Raw genomic sequence first — 22,317 nt, 5'->3', positions numbered from 1 at the left:
CCTGGAAAAATTAGAAAATCTACATGTTCAGCCATCTCTTATACTGTGGCTTCATGATTTCCTCCACGAAAGAACACAGAAGGTTAGGGTCAACGGCATTCTCTCTGATGAAATTACGACAAACATTGGTACTCCACAAGGGTGTGTTCTCTCTGCGACCCTTTTCACCCTATACACCAATGACTGTATATCATATAACCCATCTACTCACATACTTAAATATGCAGATGATACGGTGATAGTCGGATTAATTGATAATGAATCGGATTATATATATGGATACTATCTATACGTTCAAAAATTGGTGTAAAGCAAACTGTTTACTCGTTAACTCCAAGAAGACAAAAGAAATTGTCTTCGACTTCAGGCAAAAGAAATCCTTTGAACCCACTGATAGACCAGTACATATAAATGGTGATATTATTGACAATGCTGAATGCTATAGATACTTAGGAACGGAAATCGACAGTAAACTGTCGTGGGATGCAAAGTCAAAATGCACTTTGACCAAATGCAATCAACGGTTATATTTCCTCCGAAAGTTAAAGTACTTTCATGTAAATGATAAGAACCTGTATCCATTTTACCAGTCGATCATCCTGAGTATCATTACTTTTGATTCAATCATCTGGTTTGATAATGCAAAACAGAGAGATAAAATAAAGCTTAGAAGATTTGTTAAGCAAGCCAGCAAAATAATGAATAATACTGTTGACTTAGTTGAAATATGTAAAGAAAGAGTACTTTCGAAAGCTCTTTCCATTATGTCTGATCAAACCCACCCCCTGAATAGCCAGTATATTCAATTAAGAAGCGGACGAAGACTGAAATCTGTAAAAGCAAGAACCAGTCGCCGCATTAATTCGTTCGTCCCTTTCTCCATAAGAGTTGTCAATGAAATACAGTTGAATAAGGAGTGTGGTTTATCTGTAGAAACAAAGAGAAAATGTAGCAGACAACTCTGCAACTTACATGTCAATAGCAATTGTAGAGTTTTAGAGATGAGAAAGTTAAGAAGATATGTCCCTTTTATCTCTCGCTGTACCCCCCCCCCCCTCGCCCGCGACTGCATGTCTTAACTTGAAGGGAAGAAGTATTGAAATATGTATAACCAAGATCTAGCTACAGCTTCTATTGATATCACTTTCAGAATGAAGAAAATAAATAATGTTTAATACATAACATATTCACAACGTTTATACCATAAAAACATTAAAAATATAATCAACAAATAAATGAATGAATAAATAACTGAATAAACAAATAAATGCTCAATAACTATGCCAGCAAAGTCATCGATTTTAATTCATGTATACATTACATGTATTTTATAACTCTGTACAATCACGATGATTACGTTCATGTTTGATATGTTACCGGTATGTTCATTGTTATGTTATTCTGTGAATTTTATTTTTGTTTCAAGAATTGTCAAGTTATACAATTATCCGTTTAAAGGACAAATAAATGAAACAAATATGCATATATTTTGCCTTTTTCTCATTCTTATGTAATATGGTCGAGAATAGAATCATGGATATTTCAAAATACTAGAGAAGTGATCGTATGAAAACAAATTGTTTGGATTTTGTGATACAAATAATAATGCTTTTAACTGTGTCATGATGATCGTAAGAAAATAGATATATTAAGCCAAATTGAGAAAAGAGTTACCTTCATTTCCCACAATTTTTTTTTCAATCATATACCACAATTATGTCGGCTTTAAAACTTTATCATGAAATGGAAAAATATAAATATATCATGAAACAAATTTCAGAGCAAATAAGTTAGAAAGAAATGGTTTCGTTTCAGAAACATTTTCGAAAAGGTTGGCAATCTGTTACCTTAACAAACAATTATTACCAATGTTTATTTTTTAGATACATGTGGCAGATCTCTTATTTTTCTTGCTGAAGTTTGCTTTGGCTGTGACAACTTATTGATTGTATAATAAATCATTTTGACTATTAGGAATTATGTTTATTGTTTTTTCTGAAAAATTGTAAATGTTTATACACTGCTATTTTGCTTTTTGAAAATAAAGAACCCCGAGGAAGGGGGAAAAATATATATTAATAACCATGTATAAGTCATTTAGGGTCAATGAAGTTTGACCAATGAAATCGCTGCCAACGGCCTATTTCATTAAACTTGATCAAGTATCACTGACCATCTGACATGAGTTGCAGGTCACATAATTAAGGTCAAAAGTCATTTAGCGACAATAAACTTCGATCACATTAATTTTCTTTTTTTTTATATAATTTTGCAAGTATAAGTCACTGTTCCATGAAAATCTCATATAATGGTTATCAGGTATCGGAAAATAGACAAATGCAATTTCAGGTCACTGGGGAAAAGGCCAAAGGTAATTTGAGGTCAACAAATTGAGGACTTACTTATCAAATGAATGTTTGCCTTTCCCTCTCCGTTTGAAAAATAATCCATATTTTACATGTAGTTGTTTTGAAAGTCAGCACTGCTGCTACAATGAATTGCGTAATGCAAGCGAGACTGCTTGCATTTTGTGGCAAATAACGATTAATCTATTCACTGTTTTCAACTGAAACAATTTATAATTTATTAAACAACTCTCTTCAATTTATTAAATTTTAATCGCTTTATTATATTTATCTGCGCATACATTCGTAATTCCGAAGCTTCGTTATTCCGAAGGTTCGGTTATTCCGAAGGTTCGTTGTTCCGAAGGTTCGTATTTCCGAAGGTTCGTAATTCCGAAGGTTCGTTAGTCCGAAAATGAAATGAGGTTCGTAATTCCAAAGGTTCGTTAGTCCGAAAACGAAGTAGGGTTCGTAATTCCAAAGGTTCGTTAATCCGAAAAAGAAATGAGGTTCGTAATTCCGAAGGTTCGTTAGTCCGAAAACTAAATGATTAACTAACCTTATTTCGTTTTCGGACTGACGAACCTTCGGAACAACAAACCTTATTTCGTTTTCGGATTAACGAACCTTCGGAACAACGAACCTTATTTCGTTTTCGGATTAACGAACCTTTGGAACATCGAACCTTATTTCGTTTTCGGATTATCGAACCTTCGGGATAACGAACCTTCGGAATAACGCCACAAATGTTCGGATTAACGAACCCTTTTCCGTTTTCTGATTAACGAACATCGAGGTATAGGCAATTTGCGTGTTTCGGAATTACGAACCATCGGAATAAGAACCTTCGGAATAACGAACCTTCGGAATTACGAAGTGTAACCATTTATCTGATCTATCTGTATCGATTGAACATAAATTACTGGCTGTCATCTTTCTAGCAAATTGATCTGTTTTTCATTTTCACTCTTCTGACATGTATTATGTACTCAACATAAATTACTGGCTGTCATCTTTCTAGCAAATTGATCTGTTTTTCATTTTCACTCTTCTGACATGTATTATGTATACTCAACATAAATTACTGGCTGTCATCTTTCTAGCAAATTGATCTGTTTTTCATTTTCACTCTTCTGGCATGTATTAGGTTATATTTTGAATACATTATTATTCCATTTAAAATAAATTATACCCTCCATTATTCAGTTTGAAATTAATACTCATATCTATAATTTTTCTTAAGTCTAATGAGCTCTACTGCATATATTATTGTGAATCTTTTTTTGTTTTCTTTTTTATTATGTGAACCATTTGTAAACACATTTTTTACAGCCATTGGCTGCCAAATGTGTATTTTTTTTTCTCTGGTATGAATAAACCATGAATATATAAGAGGCGTTGCGTGTTTTTATGAAGTTTTGCAATTACACATCTGCTCCTCAGTGAATGTGGGATATTTTTGTTTTATGCTCATTAATATGTTGTGGTTTTTTTTATCGTAGATGTGGCATTTGATTCCTGCAGCAAGACAGACCACTCCACAAAGACGGAGATAATAAGATGGTTGACTAAATGTAAGAATCAGTCCAAGAAAGTAGCCAAACAGAACGACCAAACACAGTAAAAACGCTCTTAACATTTTATACAACGATATTTCCTTTATTTTCCCTATACACAGTTTACTGCTCATAGGTCTGTCCTGGCTATGAGAATTTTGCCCTCAATTGGCTAGGATCATATGAAAACAAAATGAAATAAAGAGAAATTAAAAAACAGGCCTATACAGCGGGTCCCAAAATGATTGTCCCTCAAACAAACAACCGAATTGATTCTAAAATTAAGTATTATTATGAATTAGATGTGCAGAACTAGTGTCCTCATTTCATGCTCTAATATCTATTTAAAAAGAAAATCATCGGTCTCCCTGTACAGCGATTTGAATACACAATGTAGGGCAGAGCTAGTGTCCCATACAGGGACACTAGGCAGAGCGGGACGAGTCCGCCCTCTTTTTTCACGCTTTTCTAAAATAGTCATTTCTTTAGCAGGAAGGTCGTGCTTTATAAAGGTCTGGGTAATATCTACCTAATACCTTTATTTCGACGAGGACATGCATACGGTTTTTGCTAAAATGGGAAGTAAAGAAAATCTTCGCTACAGGGCGAACTTGCCCCACCCTCATGACCCTGGGGCAAGTTCGCCGGTTTAGGCGGGGCGATTTCGCCCATTGGGATTAGCTGAGATAATTATATGAAACAAAATTATGTATTCAAATACACCAAACATTTTTTTTTTATATTGGAGCAACAACGACTTATAGTTCGATAATCTATGAAAAGTCATTATGATTTAGCACATATACCGACATACTTGCATGTCATGTCATGTTTATGATATTTTTGTAGGCCTATGATGTAGATAAAAGTGGGGCGTACCTGCCCCGTCGCAAAAGGAGCGAACTAGCCGCCCGGGCAGCCATTTTTTCCTTGTTTTTCGCAGAATTAAAAAAAAAAATTGTTGAAGCATCAAAGGCGTATTTCTGTAAGCAAATATCACACCTTTCTAACAAAAAATATTATAACTGCATTCATGTGTGTCTATAAAAAAAATACAAGAAATTTGACAATTTTTTTTTTTTTTACAAAATTGCCTCGAAATAGACGAGTCGCTGTAATTTTCTGGAATTCCTAGCACATGACCTCTCGCCAAAGTATGTTGCTACCCTTTGGTAGGTTGACATTACATCATCAACAAAACCTTCAGCCAGTCACAGCAAAGTGGAAAATCACGTTGTGGGCAGACTTACCCCGGGGCGGATTACTAGTAGCCCCGCTCAAACGGTTGGGCTTTTCAGCCCATTCCACTTTTGTTTGCCGCACTGCTCAGTGTTGTATGTTTTACACTGTCAGACTGTCTAGCTTGCATACTCATCCTTTTGATCATTCAGAATCTGAAGAGGGAATTTTTGTAATCTGAACTGGGAAACCCCTATGATCTAATCAGGCTAAACAAATCATAATCTAACATGATCAGAAGGGCAACAAATGTATTAACACCAGTGTATAGTCCATCCCAAGTTTGATACTAGGAAATGCACACTTAGTCTAATGGAAATAATTATAAAGCGTGCCTGTTTCATGCCCGATTCGATGTTTCACTTCAATATCTGCATTCTTGTTCACATTATACTGTTTAATACTGTGCAGATCCGCGAGTCAGTGCAGGTTCGTCTTTTTTATGCGTGTAAACGCGATTAACTTGCACCGGCTCGCGTTGCAGACTCGGCAATTTTGCTCCGCCAAAATAGAAGGATCAGACCCGCGGGTGTAGACACTGACATTTTTCTCAGTGTAAACTCAAATTCAAGTGTGCCCCGGCAATTAGTGCGCGTATGACGTAAATTACTTCCACTGATCTATGTTTTTGCCCCGCGAGCCGAGTCTGATCCGCGAGCTGGGGCAGCGTGTAAACACAATTAACGCAGGAGGTCGCGGTAAAGTTGAAGGACAAGTCCGTCCCAACAAAAATTTGATTGGAATAAAAAGGGGGTTGAAAAACAAGCATAACACTGAAAATCTCATCAAAATCGGATGTAAAGTAAGTTAGTTATGATATTCTAAAGTTTCGCTTAATTTCACAAAACAGTTATATGCACATTCAGGTTGGTATGCAAATTAGGCAACCGATGACGTAGGCCACTCGCTATTTCTTTTGTATTTTGTTATTTGAAATACGGAATATTTCAATTTTCTCCTCATTGTGATGAGAAACAAAGTTTAATTCCTTCCTTAACATGTGGAATTAACATTTTGTGGCTCAACCAAGAGGGTCTTTATTGAAAAAAACCTGTGAAAATTCTAATTGTATAATTCAAACAATGAAAAACAAAACAAAATAAATAGTGAATGAGTAACATCATCAACTCTCTCATCTACACATCACCTGTGCATATTAACTTTTTGAAAATTAAGGCGAAACTTAAAAATGTCATAACTTTCATATTCTACATCCGATTTTGATGAAATTTTCAGCGTTATACTTGTTTTATTTTTCTCTATTTATTTAAATCACGTTTTTCCTGAGATGGACTTGCCCTTTGATGAGGTCAAGATAATTTACCTATTCGAATTTTAAAATGTCCATTTCCACTGGTATACTGTTCGCTTTCGCAAAGTGTGATACACATTTTGTTTGTCCTTCATTGTTATATGTATTGTACTACTCGTACTTCGTACATATTTTTTTCAGATTGGTGCACTGATTACCCTATAAATCTTCAACTTTACTTCATGCTGGATGTTTCTTGTCCTTCTTTAACTTGTTTGATTTTTTGATTTAAGGGACTTGGACCATGACAGTGTATCAACATTTTTGGGGGGCAAGTTGTTTGAAATACATGAATCCTTTCCTGTTTGAATTCATGTATTGAAGAGGTTTCCTGATGTGTAACGAAAAAAAGAAAATCATATCTTTGTCAGTATTCGACCATATTACATGAAGTGTCATCCAATTGTAGGAAATTGTAGAATTTGAAATGTAAAATGTTGTAATTTTCATATTATACCCCGCTCCATGAGACAAGCTGATCGCGATGTCAGCAAGACCGGTAGTCTAAAGAGAGGAAACCATTCTATACTCAGTTGAAAGTAATTAAGTTATTGGCCCCTTTATGTAGATTCAGACTTGTTGAAGAACAAAACGTATTTTTTATGCCTTCAACATGTTCAATGATTAATAATTTTTGTAGTCTAATGCCTGTAAATTAAGGGAAGTATTGGTTTATGTAGTTATAGTTGTACTATTGTTTTGGTTTTTTGGTTGTTGTTTCTTTTATAAACAAAACATGTATTATAAAGTATAATAAAGGAATGCATTTTACCACACTGTATATCAAACTTGAGCAATCTTGGAACACGAAAAACGGACCAACTATCATGGCGGCCATTTTGAATTTAAAATGACAGCTGATACACGTGAATCGCCAATAATTTTAATAAAATGACACGATCAAATTTTAAGAAGTTTTCATGTTCATGTAAATCTAGGATGTTTGTAACCAGAGATACGATAAAAATGGCAGTGTTGGCCATTTTGTATTTTAAGTTGGCGGCCATAAACGTGCATGGTAAAGTGATCAATAATTTTACATTGAGATATGAGACTGTGTGTCCTATTTTATAAGAGTGCATTTTTTTCGGAATTTGACCTTGTATATACAATACTTAGAAGAAGAGATGTGGGTCAAAATACGTCTCATAATGGCATATACAGTTACAAACGACTTTACAAACTGCTGGTTTATTTACAGTTTGAAATTCAAATGGCGTCTGGAGATGAGGTCAGCACAATGGTAACAAATACAAAGTTAGCTTTTAAAAAATCAATTTGATATTGTGACATAATAGACTGTCTAAATTCCGGTTGATCCCTGCTTTTGAAAGTTTCATCACATATATTTGTACATTTTACTTTTTACGTTTTTTATGAACCAATTTTACTTGTGTTTTTAACATAATCAGTTTTATTTAGCACGTGTTTATTTTGATTAGGAAGCCTATTTATGTGTATTGTCTAATTATTTTCGACTCGCCGTGCGGACACAGTGGGGGAAATGTGACTACAACCCAATCATATCTGTGCGTTATCTTGATAGGTTTGCGGTGGAGAGTAGGATTTTTTTAGAGAGACTTTAGATCAGGAAAATATATAACGACTTATATAGTAAAATTAATCTCTTACCTTCGTTTTATTTCATTTGAGTGTCTTTTTTGGTCTCAAAATTTTGTGTGGGAAAGGAGGAAAATAAGTAAAAGGGAACGGTGGGGATATGAAAGAAATCGGGCTTATGGCTGCTTTAAAGTTGAGATCCCTTGCTAAGGATGTGCAAATTTCAAATTGGCAACTAGGTCAGCACACTTATGACAAAGGGCAAGGATAACTTTCCCATAGGCCCGTGTTGTAGGTTTCTCACAAGTACCTATATATTTCGGTTACACTTCGTAATTCCGAAGGTTTGTAATTCCGAAACACGTAAATTGCCTATACCTCGATGTCCGTTAATCCGAAAACGTAAAAGGGTTCGTTAATCCGAACATTTGTGGCGTTATTCCGAAGGTTCGATAATCAGAAAACGAAATAAGGTTCGATGTTCTGAAGGTTCGTTAGTCCGAAAAAGAAATGAGGTTCGTAATTCCGAAGGTTCGTTAATCCGAAAATGAAATAAGGTTCGTTGTTCTGAAGGTTCGTTAGTCCGAAAACGAAATAAGGTTCGTTAATCATTACGTTTTCGGACCAACGAACCTTCGGAATTACGAACCTCATTTCGTTTTCAGATTAACGAACCTTCGGAATTACGAACCTCACCGTTGTTTTCGGACTAATGAACCTTCGGAATTACGAACCTCATTTCGTTTTCGGACTTACGAACCTTCGGAATTACGAACCTTCGGAATAACCAAGCTTCGGAATTACAAATGTATGCGTATATTTCCCTGGGGCGGTAATATAAATATAAGCCAGGTTTATTGTTTTATGTCCTCATGAAAGAAAAATACAATTTGAAGAAAAATTTAGAAAAATGACATATTAGCCATTTGGAGTATAAGGAAAGAGTAACACTTGCCTTATATCACTATGCCATGACAAATGCGGCCAATTTGAAGGGGTATAATGATTACAAAATTTTACAGCTTTTAACAATTCATAACTTTCTTATTGTTTGTCCGATATTGATCAAACTTTCACCTAAAGAATTATCTGACTTTTCCCCTCTAATACAACTTTTCATGTGGTTTGGATTCCCCTTTAAAAGATAAAGAATAAGTGTTGGAATGATAAGCAAGGGCGAGTAGAGATAAAGAATAGGAGTTGGAATGATAAGCAAGGGAGAGTAGAGATAAAGAATAAGAATTGAAATGATAAGCAAGGGTGAGTAGAGATGAAGAATAGGAGTTGGAATGATAAGCAAGGGAGAGTAGAGATAAAGAATGAGAGTTGAAATGATAAGCAAGGGTGAGTAGAGATAAAGAATAAGAGTTGGAATGATAAGCAAGGGAGAGTAGAGATATAGAATAAGAGTTGAAATGATAAGCAAGGGTGAGTAGAGATAAAGAATAAGGCGTAAGGAAAGTGGAGGGATCAGTTGAATAACTAAGGAAAGAGAAAGATGAGGAAGAAAAAGAAATCTTTAGAAAAATGATATCCTATGATATTATTTTTGCAAAACTAACCATATATGACACTCAGGCATATTTTGATAAAGCATTTAAGCAAGCGCACTCATCACCCTCTCTCCCTTTCTATCCTCTCTCCCTCTCTCTCTCTCTGATACTCTACTGCCTATGCAGAGACTACTTCGAAATCTACGGTCTAATCTTTTTCATTTTTTAAGAGTAAAATTTTGTCTCATCTCCAACCCAGACGAGCTCGACGAAATCATTGTGGGGATTCCCCACGATCGATAAATATAACCATCTGCTGAATGTGGGAATCCCAGAGTTGCGTCATCAGTGCCCCTGACCAACATAACTTTCTTGTCCGATTTGTCCGATATTGTTCAAACCTTCACCTCTCCACTTATCTGACTTATTTTACTAATAAATTTTATTAATAACTACTTATTTGGGTTCACTCTAAGATAGATCCTCCTAGTTCATTGCCTTATATGGTTTTCAATTATAGGTTCTAGGTATAATTATATAAGATGGTAGTTTTTGAGAGAAGGAAAACCGTTGGGAAAAATGATGCGAAAGAGTAAGGCAAAGGGAGTGAGATGAGAGAGTACAAGGGAGGAGAGAGAAAGATTGAAGGAGGGGGTAATAAGAGTAGAAATGATAAGCAAGGGTGAGAAGAAGTTAAAATGATGAGCAAGGGTGAGAGGAAATAAGCATTGGCGGATCCAGGAGGGGGGGGCACAGCCCCCCCCCCCCCCCCTCGAGAGGCACAATTAAAATCTGTGGACGAAATACCTTAAACTTTGGGGTTAAAAACTTCTTTTTTTTTGCTTATCAAAATTTTTCGTGAACGATCCCCTTAATTTTTGGTTAAAATTCTTTTTCTTTTTTTTTTGGTTTGCTTGTCAAATTTTTCCTCGGGGAAAATGTGCCCCCCCCCCTTCGAAAAATCCTGGATCCGATCGTGGGTGTAAGGAAAGGAAAATGGAAAGTTGAACTAAGGAAAGAGAAGGAGAAAAATATACAATGATATTATTTATGCAAAATAAATCATTCTTGGCGATCGAGGGATATTTTCATAATATTTCATGCCTAAACAAGCGTATTCATCTCCCCCCCCCTCCCTCCCTCTCTCCCCCTCTCTCTCTCCTCCTCCTCCCTCTCTCAGTCTTTCCCCTCCCCACGAAAATGGGAGGGAAAGTTGAATAACTAAGGAAAGAGAAAGATGAGGAAGAAAAAGACATCTTTAGAAAAATGATATCCTATGATATTATTTTTGCAAAACTAATCATATATGACACTCAGGCATATTTTGATAAAGCATTTAAGCAAGCGCACTCTTCACCCTCTCTCCCTTTCTATCCTCTCTCCCTCTCTCTCTCTCTGATACTCTACTGCCTATGCAGAGACTACTTCGAAATCTACGATCTAATCTTTTTCATTTTTTAAGAGTAAAATTTTGTCTCATCTCCAACCCAGACGAGCTCGACGAAATCATTGTGGGGATTCCCCACGATCGATAAATATAACCATCTGCTGAATGTGGGAATCCCAGAGTTGCGTCATCAGTGCCCCTGACCAACATAACTTTCTTATTGTTTGTCCGATAATGTTCAAACCTTCACATCTCCACTTATCTGACTTTTATTTTACTAATAAATTTTATTAATAACTACTTATTTGGGTTCACTCTAAGATAGATCCTCCTAGTTTATTGCCTTATATGGTTTTCAATTATAGGTTCTAGGTATAATTATATAAGATGGTAGTTTTTGAGAGAAGGAAAACCGTTGGGAAAAGGAAAAAAGGATGCGAAAGAGAAAGGCAAAGGGAGTGAGATGAGAGAGAGTACAAGGGAGGAGAGAAAATGATTGAAGGAGGGGGTAATAAGAGTTGAAATGATAAGCAAGGGTGAGTAGAGATAAGCATTGGCGGATCCAGGGGGCACAGCCGCCCCCCCCCCCCCCCGCCCTCTCGAGAGACGAAATATCTTAAACTTTTGGGTTATTTTTTTTTGTTTATCAAAATTTTTCGTGAACGATCCCCTTAATTTTTGGTTAAAATCCTTTTTTTTTTCTTGTCAAATTTGTGCACCCCCCCCCCTTCGAAAAATCCTGGATCAGCTCGTGGGTGTAAGGAAAGGGAATGGAAAGTTGAACTAAGGAAAGAGAAGGAGAAAAATGGGGGAGAAAATATACAATGATATTATTTATGCAAAATAAATAATTCTTGGCGATCGAGGGATATTTTCAAAATATATCATGCCTAAGCAAGCTTATTCACCCCCCCTCTCTCTCTCTCTCTCTCTCTCCTCCTCCTCCTCTTCCTCCTCCTCCCTCTCTCAGTCTTTATCCTCCCCACGCTATTTCTTAATTTCAATTCAAAGTAAATGTAATGAAAAAATATGAATAGGCCTAATGATTGAAATACAGGACTAAACTAGTTATTGTAGCCTATTCTTTTATTCGGATACATAACAGAACATTGAACGCATGCATCTATGCAGGTAAGTAGATAATTTATAATACACGTAATACTTGGAACATTTAATAGAAAAATGGTCTAAATTAAAATTTTAAAACACGGAAGAATCTCAGTGAGGTGATGTTTGTTTTAGCAGTTTGTGTATTTATTGTAGAGGGACGCACCATTAGATACGGGGGGGGGGGGGAGGGGCTGGGAGTTTGGGTTGATGTAATTTTCTCCCCTTTCTTCTTTGAGTATTTTTTTTCCTTATTTCATTGAGACAAGCCCCACCCCCCCCCCCCCTTTCAGATGATTTGTCAGTGGGCCAAGTTTTGTTGTTGTTTTTTTACTCTGAGTCAATTTTTTTTGTTGTTCATATAGCAAGTCAATGTGTTTTTTGGAAAGACTTCCAGCCCCCCCCCCCCCCCATTCTTGGATATCTAATGGTGCGTCCCTAAATCTGAATTTCCCCTTATGTTCTTTCTCCCCCCCCCCATCTCTCAATACAGCAAATGAATTGAGCATTTTACTCCGACTGCTTCAAATTTATTCTAATGAGTTCAAGGGTGGTTTGGAAGGAATAAAGAATGATCATTCTTGAGAGAAACCTTTGAAACTATTTGTGAGCCAAAATAATTTTGTAATCTTGAACTTGATTTGTTAGGCCTGTTCATGGTTGTTAACTGCGCAAGAGCAGTAAAAGGTCAAAAACCATTAAAGTGGTTTTCAAATTCACTGACATTGTTAATTGTGTTTTGATGATTTTTCATATATTACTTTTAAAATATTTGTTCAATCACATCCAAGCTGAAAAGTAACAAACCACCCTTCACACGGTAAATACAATCGTAATTTGAATGATGATTGCAGTGAAAAATAAGGTTAAATGACGAATACTTAGCACGTGTGAAACCAAACGAGAACATGATTAGAATCATGAACGCTAATCACAGTCACGATTATAATAGCAATCAACATTACAATGATGATTCAAGATTCACGTGTGAAAAGACCCAAATTCTTCATAATCACTGGTATATGACAGTAGCCCAAACTATTAGTCAAATGTGCCAAAAGCAGACAATGATATAAACAGATTTCCAAACTTTACCCTATATAGAAGTACTATTCTCGTCACTCAGTCACGCCTTCCGTTCTTAGAATTTGAATGTTTTGCCTTAAAGAGATGTTAGTGCTCATCCTTAAGAAAAATCACAAAGGTCATTTGAGATTAGTTGATCATGAGCTAAATTGTGAACTTGCTTATCGATTAGCTGGAATGGAATTGAAGAAAGAAGCCTATGGAATAAATCATAACGAGAAAGAACTAATATGGATGGTGGTTTGACCATGTTAAAATGAGCTGATTTTGTAATTACTTAAATCGTTTAATGTTAGCAGGTTGTGGTTCTTTTAAGTAGGTAAAGATTAGTAGGTATATGAATAAAATGAAATACATGTAGATCTAATGAATTATATATCGCCAAAACAATGCCTGCACTTATTTTTCCAACACTATTTAGGTATAGGGTTTAATACCAAGAATGTCTTAACTGATTGTGTGTGTGCTTAGAATAATTACGTTGTCAAATGTTTATCTTCAATGAGGACCTCATCGTTTTCATAAACTGCTTTAGCCTATATAAGTAGGCATATTTTTTATTAAGGACCAGCAGCATTGGCAATTGCGGCACCGGCGCCGCCCAATGCCGCAATGGCACCAGATGACAATCCAGCGGCTCCAACTGACTGACACACCGCTACTACGCTTCCTGCGGCAACTCCTCCGCCCGATGCTATTGCTGATGCTGACATCATTCCTGCGGCCATCGACCCAGCCGTAATCCCCGCTGCGGTGAATCCTGCCACCCCGAGGGCTGCTGGTAGAGCGACCGTTGCAGCACCGACCCCGATGATACTGCCGATTACTGGCACCAAAAATGCATCAGCACCTTGTCTGGGAAAACAATAATCACAATGAAACGGTTAAACAATAATAGGAAAAACAATTCATCATCATCATAATCACCATCATCACCTTCATCATCATCATCACCTTGATCATCATCATCATCATAATCATCATCATCACCTTGATCATCATCATCACCTTGATCATCATCATCACCTTGATCATCATCATCACCTTCATCCTCATCATCATCATAATCATCGTTATCATCATCCGTCATCATCATCATCACTACCATTACAATCATCATCATAATTATTATCGTGATCCTCATTATCATCATCATTATTATCATTATCACCATAACCATCATCTTCTCCTCCTTCTTCTCCTTCTTCTTCATCGCATTCATCATTATATCATTAGACCATAGAGATAGTTCCACCTCCATGATTAGACCGAAAGCATCAGTCTCTGTTTCGTCGGTTGTTTAACGGGGGAGCGTTTCATCAACATTTGTCAGACAAGTTGTCGGGTCTCACAACTTTCCTTGATTCTGATTGGCTGAGAGCCATTTGATTGCAATCAATGCAAAAACAAATTTTAAAGATTTAAATAGGCCCCTAACAATTCCCTCTTAAATATATGTACGATTTTTTTCGGTTTAGATGCGGGGGGGGGGGGGGATGTGAGAGACACCAAAAATGGATTTTGCGTTCATGATAATTACCATTGATATTTATATTTGAGGTTTGTCTCATAGCGTGTGTGTAATGTATTTTTCATATTATGTTTAGAAAATTGAGAATGATGTAATATGTACTGTAAAGCACAACTTTTACAACTATTCTAACTATGTAAACTTGAAACAGATGCCCAAATTAAAAGTGTGATATTCTTTGTAAAGTAACAGATGTCACTTTCACGAATGAATATAGAGAGGTGTCAGAGCAAAGCTCCACCCAAGAATAATTGATTCCGTTATGGTATATGTTGCCCTATCTTGATAAATAATATTTATTTTATTTATTTGTCGTTTTATTTTAACAGGGTAGCCCTGTCAGTTACAAGAACTGCTCGACCAAGGGGCCCTGTATGAGAACAAGAAACATAACTAGATTTTAATTCGTCATGCGGACGAATTAGGTGGTCTGTCGTATAGATAGATAAACAGGAAAAAAATATTTAAACAGATATTAGATTGAAAAATAGATAGACAAACAGATTTACATAATCAAACAGATACATACAAGAAAGATAATTATATTAGATGGATGGAGTGATGGATGGAGAGATAAATTATAGGTGGTTATATTAATAAAACATAGACATATATAGATAGATATAGAGAGACAGACATATAGATAGAGAGACAGACATATAGATAGATAGAGAGACAGACTTATAGATAGAGAGATAGATTGATAGATATATAGATATATAGATAGATAGAGAGATGATTGGTGGTTATATTAATAAAACATATATAAACATATAGATAGAAAGAGAGACAGACAGATAGATAGATAGACAGATAGATAGACAGACATATATATAGATAGAGAGACAGACATATCATGAAGCTATTACGAGCTATCTCGTAATAGCTTCATGCTGCGTGGTCCTATCGCGTTATGTAAGCGGGCTCTAACTTTCGCCTGGCGGCTCGCCAATTGATGTTAGATATCGTTCCTTCGCCCGAAGGAAGCGATAACAAAGGATTAAGAGAGAAATTGGAAGATGGTTCTCCTTCTCGTGATAGCTTCATGGATAGATAGACAGACATATAGATAGACAAACATATAGATAGACAGAGAGACAGAAATATAGATAGATAGAGAGACAGACATATAGATAGATATATAGATAGATAGATAGATAGATAGATAGATAGATAGATAGACATATAGATAGATACAGAGACAGACATATAGATTGATAGAGATCGAGACAGAGATAGATAGAGAGACAGACATATAGATGAATAGAGAGACAGACATATAGATAGATAGATAGATAGATAGACAGATAGATAGATAGATAGAGAGACAGACAGACAGACAGATAGATAGATAGATATATAGATAGATAGATAGATAGATAGAGACAGGCAGATGGATGGATAGATAGATAGACATATCTAAACAGATAGATACATATATATTAGACAGAGAGAGAGAGAGAGAGATAAACAGACAGATAGATATACAATGTAGGTAGATAGACAGACAGACATATGGATAGATAGAGAGAGAGGGACGTATTCAAACAGAAAGATATATATTAGACAGAGAGATAGATATGTCATGTAGGTAGATAGACAGACAGATAAATAGATATGATATAAAAAAGTAATTATAATCTGTTTTATTTTGCAATATTTTAGCTATTATTTGTTAGAATTCTTATAATTGATCGTGGGCAAGATAGCTAAAAAAAAAAAAAAAAAAAAAAAAAAAAAAATCATGTTCACCCGCGGACTCGAACCCCTGCCCGCATGATGGAATGAGAAGCAAGTCTGACGCCTAACCGATTGAGCTAGAATATTTCCCATAGACTTTACACGTAAGCAAAACACGAGAATCTCAAATCCAATTTTGAAAGCGAAATACGGGCATGATCTCGGAATCTGATCGGAAAATGGAGACCACACTTGCGATAGCTTACAATCTCAGCTACAACATACTCCAAGCTCAGAGAAAACTGACTAACAGAAATGGAGATATGGCTCGCGAAATAGAGGAATGTAAAATCCAGTTTTGAGAAAAAGTCATTTCCCATAGAGATTACACGCAAAATGAGTAAAAATGACATGCCATTATTATTTGCAATTTTTGAGGATGATTTGTCTATCAAAATGAAAAATAAAGGCAATAACCCAGAAAGAGTAAGAACTAAGCTACAACATATCAAAAATTGGGTGAAAATTGACCAATATTCACGGAGTTAGAGCAAGATTTGCATAATTATAATGACGTCATAATAGGCAAAATGGATTTTTTGAATTCCGACGCCATTTTGATGACGTCATAATATAATTGAGGGTCAAATGAGACATGAAATTATATCTCTAGTTCATACTCTATCAAAATATGAAAAAAAAATTGGGGGTCCCCATGCGTTCTGAAGAGCTACAGCGGATTTTCTATAGGCATGTTTTTGCCCATATATGGCCTATAGTGAGAGCTCGCGCGCACACGTGCTGCAAACTTTAACGGGTGTTAATTTCCTTATTAATGGTCGTAGAAGGTTGATCAAGGTATCAAATTGCTCAAAATTATATGATCAATGCAATGAAATAAAAAAAAACGGTGTTTCTGAGTTGCATTGAGGCGTTACGCGCGGAAACGCGCGCGCATACGTTTGCGCGCGCAATTTTTTGAAATGCTTAAAATGACCTAAAACGTACTCTGTTTTGGTCAAAAAGTGATTTTTAGCATTTTAAAATTTTGACGCGCGCGTACGCGCGCGTCGTGACCTTCAGGTGACCTTTGATGACATGACCTGATGACCCTTGATCTGAAGTTTATGTCATGTGAATTTGATTTATTTTTGATAATTGATAATGGAGATATGATTGATAATGTGATTTTACAAAATGGCGTCTAGATGACGTCATGATGACGTCATGACATTAGGATTCTTGCAGAATTGAGGTCTTATTGATGTTGATATGTGGTGATATTTTGATGATTATTGAATATGAACTTTCTGAGATTTGCTGTCCACAAGAAATGGAGGAAATAAAAATAAGAAATAAAAACTAGATTTTAATTCGTCATGCGGACGAATTAGGTGGTCTGTCGTATAGATAGATAAACAGGAAAAAAATATTTAAACAGATATTAGATTGAAAAATAGATAGACAAACAGATTTACATAATCAAACAGATACATACAAGAAAGATAATTATATTAGATGGATGGAGTGATGGATGGAGAGATAAATTATAGGTGGTTATATTAATAAAACATAGACATATATAGATAGATATAGAGAGACAGACATATAGATAGAGAGACAGACATATAGATAGATAGAGAGACAGACTTATAGATAGAGAGATAGATTGATAGATATATAGATATATAGATAGATAGAGAGATGATTGGTGGTTATATTAATAAAACATATATAAACATATAGATAGAAAGAGAGACAGACAGATAGATAGATAGACAGATAGATTGACAGACATATATATAGATAGAGAGACAGACATATCATGAAGCTATTACGAGCTATCTCGTAATAGCTTCATGCTGCGTGGTCCTATCGCGTTATGTAAGCGGGCTCTAACTTTCGCCTGGCGGCTCGCCAATTGATGTTAGATATCGTTCCTTCGCCCGAAGGAAGCGATAACAAAGGATTAAGAGAGAAATTGGAAGATGGTTCTCCTTCTCGTGATAGCTTCATGGATAGATAGACAGACATATAGATAGACAAACATATAGATAGACAGAGAGACAGAAATATAGATAGATAGAGAGACAGACATATAGATAGATATATAGATAGATAGATAGATAGATAGATAGATAGATAGATAGATAGACATATAGATAGATACAGAGACAGACATATAGATTGATAGAGATCGAGACAGAGATAGATAGAGAGACAGACATATAGATGAATAGAGAGACAGACATATAGATAGATAGATAGACAGATAGATAGATAGATAGAGAGACAGACAGACAGATAGATAGATAGATATATAGATAGATAGATAGATAGAGACAGGCAGATGGATGGATAGATAGATAGACATATCTAAACAGATAGATACATATATATTAGACAGAGAGATAAACAGACAGATAGATATACAATGTAGGTAGATAGACAGACAGACATATGGATAGATAGAGAGAGAGGGACGTATTCAAACAGAAAGATATATATTAGACAGAGAGATAGATATGTCATGTAGGTAGATAGACAGACAGATAAATAGATATGATATAAAAAAGTAATTATAATCTGTTTTATTTTGCAATATTTTAGCTATTATTTGTTAGAATTCTTATAATTGATCGTGGGCAAGATAGCTAAAAAAAAAAAAAAAAAAAAAAAAAATCATGTTCACCCGCGGACTCGAACCCCTGCCTGCATGATGGAATGAGAAGTAAGTCTGACGCCTAACCGATTGAGCTAGAATATTTCCCATAGACTTAACACGTAAGCAAAACACCAGAATCTCAAATCCAATCTTGCAAGTGAATTACGGGCATGATCCCGACATCTGATCGGAAAATGAAGGATACGCAACCGAAAGCTTAGAATCTCAGCTACAACATACTAAAAGCTCAGGGATAACTAGCAACAAAAATTGGAGATATGGCTTACGAAATAGAAGAATGTAGAATCTAGTTTTGAGAAAAAGTCATGTCCCATAGAGATTACACGCAAAATGAGTAAAAATGACATGCCATTATTATTTGCAATTTTTGAGGATGATTTGTCTATCAAAATGAAAAATAAAGGCAATAACTCAGAAAGAGTAAGAACTAAGCTACAACATATCAAAAATTGGGTGAAAATTGACCAATATTCACGGAGTTAGGGCAAGATTTGCATAATTATAATGACGTCATAATAGGCAAAATGGATTTTTTGAATTCCGACGCCATTTTGATGACGTCATATTATAATTGAGGGTCAAATGAGACATGAAATTATATCTCTAGTTCATACTCTATCAAAATATGAAAAAAAAATTGGGGGTCCCCACGCGTTCTGAAGAGCTACAGCGGATTTTCTATAGGCATGTTTTTGCCCATATATGGCCTATAGTGAGAGCTCGCGCGCACACGTGCTGCAAACTTTAACGGGTGTTAATTTCCTTATTAATGGTCGTAGAAGGTTGATCAAGGTATCAAATTGCTCAAAATTATATGATCAATGCAATGAAATAAAAAAAACGGTGTTTCTGAGTTGCATTCAAGGCGTTACGCGCGGAAACGCGCGCGCATACGTTTGCGCGCGCAATTTTTTGAAATGCTTAAAATGACCTAAAACGTACTCTGTTTTGGTCAAAAAGTGATTTTTAGCATTTTAAAATTTTGACGCGCGCGTACGCGCGCGTCGTGACCTTCAGGTGACCTTTGATGACATGACCTGATGACCCTTGATCTGAAGTTTATGTCATGTGAATTTGATTTATTTTTGATAATTGATAATGGAGATATGATTGATAATGTGATTTTACAAAATGGCGTCTAGATGACGTCATGATGACGTCATGACATTAAGATTCTTGCAGAATTGAGGTCTTATTGATGTTGATATGTGCTGATATTTTGATGAATATTGAATATGAACTTTCTGAGATTTGCTGTCCACAAGAAATGGAGGAAATAAAAATAAGAAATAAAAATAAATAAAAATAAATAAAAACTAGATTTTAATTCGTCATGCGGACGAATTAGGTGGTCTGTCGTATAGATAGATAAACAGGAAAAAAATATTTAAACAGATATTAGATTGAAAAATAGATAGACAAACAGATTTACATAATCAAACAGATACATACAAGAAAGATAATTATATTAGATGGATGGAGTGATGGATGGAGAGATAAATTATAGGTGGTTATATTAATAAAACATAGACATATAAAGATAGATATAGAGAGACAGACATATAGATAGAGAGACAGACATATAGATAGATAGAGAGACAGACTTATAGATAGAGAGATAGATTGATAGATATATAGATATATAGATAGATAGAGAGATGATTGGTGGTTATATTAATAAAACATATATAAACATATAGATAGAAAGAGAGACAGACAGATAGATAGATAGACAGATAGATAGACAGACATATATATAGATAGAGAGACAGACATATCATGAAGCTATTACGAGCTATCTCGTAATAGCTTCATGCTGCGTGGTCCTATCGCGTTATGTAAGCGGGCTCTAACTTTCGCCTGGCGGCTCGCCAATTGATGTTAGATATCGTTCCTTCGCCCGAAGGAAGCGATAACAAAGGATTAAGAGAGAAATTGGAAGATGGTTCTCCTTCTCGTAATAGCTTCATGGATAGATAGACAGACATATAGATAGACAAACATATAGATAGACAGAGAGACAGAAATATAGATAGATAGAGAGACAGACATATAGATAGATAGATAGATAGATAGATAGATAGATAGACATATAGATAGATAGAGAGACAGACATATAGATAGATATATAGATAGATAGATAGATAGATAGATAGATAGATAGACATATAGATAGATACAGAGACAGACATATAGATTGATAGAGATCGAGACAGAGATAGATAGAGAGACAGACATATAGATGAATAGAGAGACAGACATATAGATAGATAGATAGATAGATAGACAGATAGATAGATAGATAGATAGAGAGACAGACAGACAGATAGATAGATAGATAGATATATAGATAGATAGATAGATAGATAGAGACAGGCAGATGGATGGATAGATAGATAGACATATCTAAACAGATAGATACATATATATTAGACAGAGAGAGAGAGAGAGAGATAAACAGACAGATAGATATACAATGTAGGTAGATAGACAGACAGACATATGGATAGATAGAGAGAGAGGGACGTATTCAAACAGAAAGATATATATTAGACAGAGAGATAGATATGTCATGTAGGTAGATAGACAGACAGATAAATAGATATGATATAAAAAAAGTAATTATAATCTGTTTTATTTTGCAATATTTTAGCTATTATTTGTTAGAATTCTTATAATTGATCGTGGGCAAGATAGCTAAAAAAAAAAAAAAAAAAAAAAAAATCATGTTCACCCGCGGACTCGAACCCCTGCCTGCATGATGGAATGAGAAGTAAGTCTGACGCCTAACCGATTGAGCTAGAATATTTCCCATAGACTTAACACGTAAGCAAAACACCAGAATCTCAAATCCAATCTTGCAAGTGAATTACGGGCATGATCCCGACATCTGATCGGAAAATGAAGGAAACGCAACCGAAAGCTTAGAATCTCAGCTACAACATACTAAAAGCTCAGGGATAACTAGCAACAAAAATTGGAGATATGGCTTACGAAATAGAAGAATGTAGAATCTAGTTTTGAGAAAAAGTCATGTCCCATAGAGATTACACGCAAAATGAGTAAAAATGACATGCCATTATTATTTGCAATTTTTGAGGATGATTTGTCTATCAAAATGAAAAATAAAGGCAATAACTCAGAAAGAGTAAGAACTAAGCTACAACATATCAAAAATTGGGTGAAAATTGACCAATATTCACGGAGTTAGAGCAAGATTTGCATAATTATAATGACGTCATAATAGGCAAAATGGATTTTTTGAATTCCGACGCCATTTTGATGACGTCATAATATACTTGAGGGTCAAATGAGACATGAAATTATATCTCTAG

The 22,317-nt window shown here is 35.4% G+C and overlaps 1 protein-coding gene across 1 annotated transcript; it reads right to left on the bottom strand.

The window, feature by feature from the left end:
- Positions 1 to 13,645: 13,645 nt before the first annotated feature.
- Positions 13,646 to 14,470, bottom strand: LOC135157651 (interferon alpha-inducible protein 27-like protein 2A). Its single transcript, XM_064114033.1, has 2 exons — positions 14,421 to 14,470; positions 13,646 to 13,940 (listed from the first exon to the last, which is right to left on the bottom strand). The coding sequence occupies exons 1-2, from the start codon at positions 14,468 to 14,470 to the stop codon at positions 13,646 to 13,648; spliced, it is 345 nt and encodes a 114-aa protein (XP_063970103.1).
- Positions 14,471 to 22,317: the final 7,847 nt, after the last annotated feature.

Source organism: Lytechinus pictus, chromosome 19 (assembly GCF_037042905.1).
Source record: "Lytechinus pictus isolate F3 Inbred chromosome 19, Lp3.0, whole genome shotgun sequence".
NCBI lineage: Eukaryota > Metazoa > Echinodermata > Echinoidea > Temnopleuroida > Toxopneustidae > Lytechinus > Lytechinus pictus.
The sequence above is the reverse complement of the archived record's forward strand: the minus strand, read 5'-3'. Positions and strand labels throughout refer to the sequence as shown.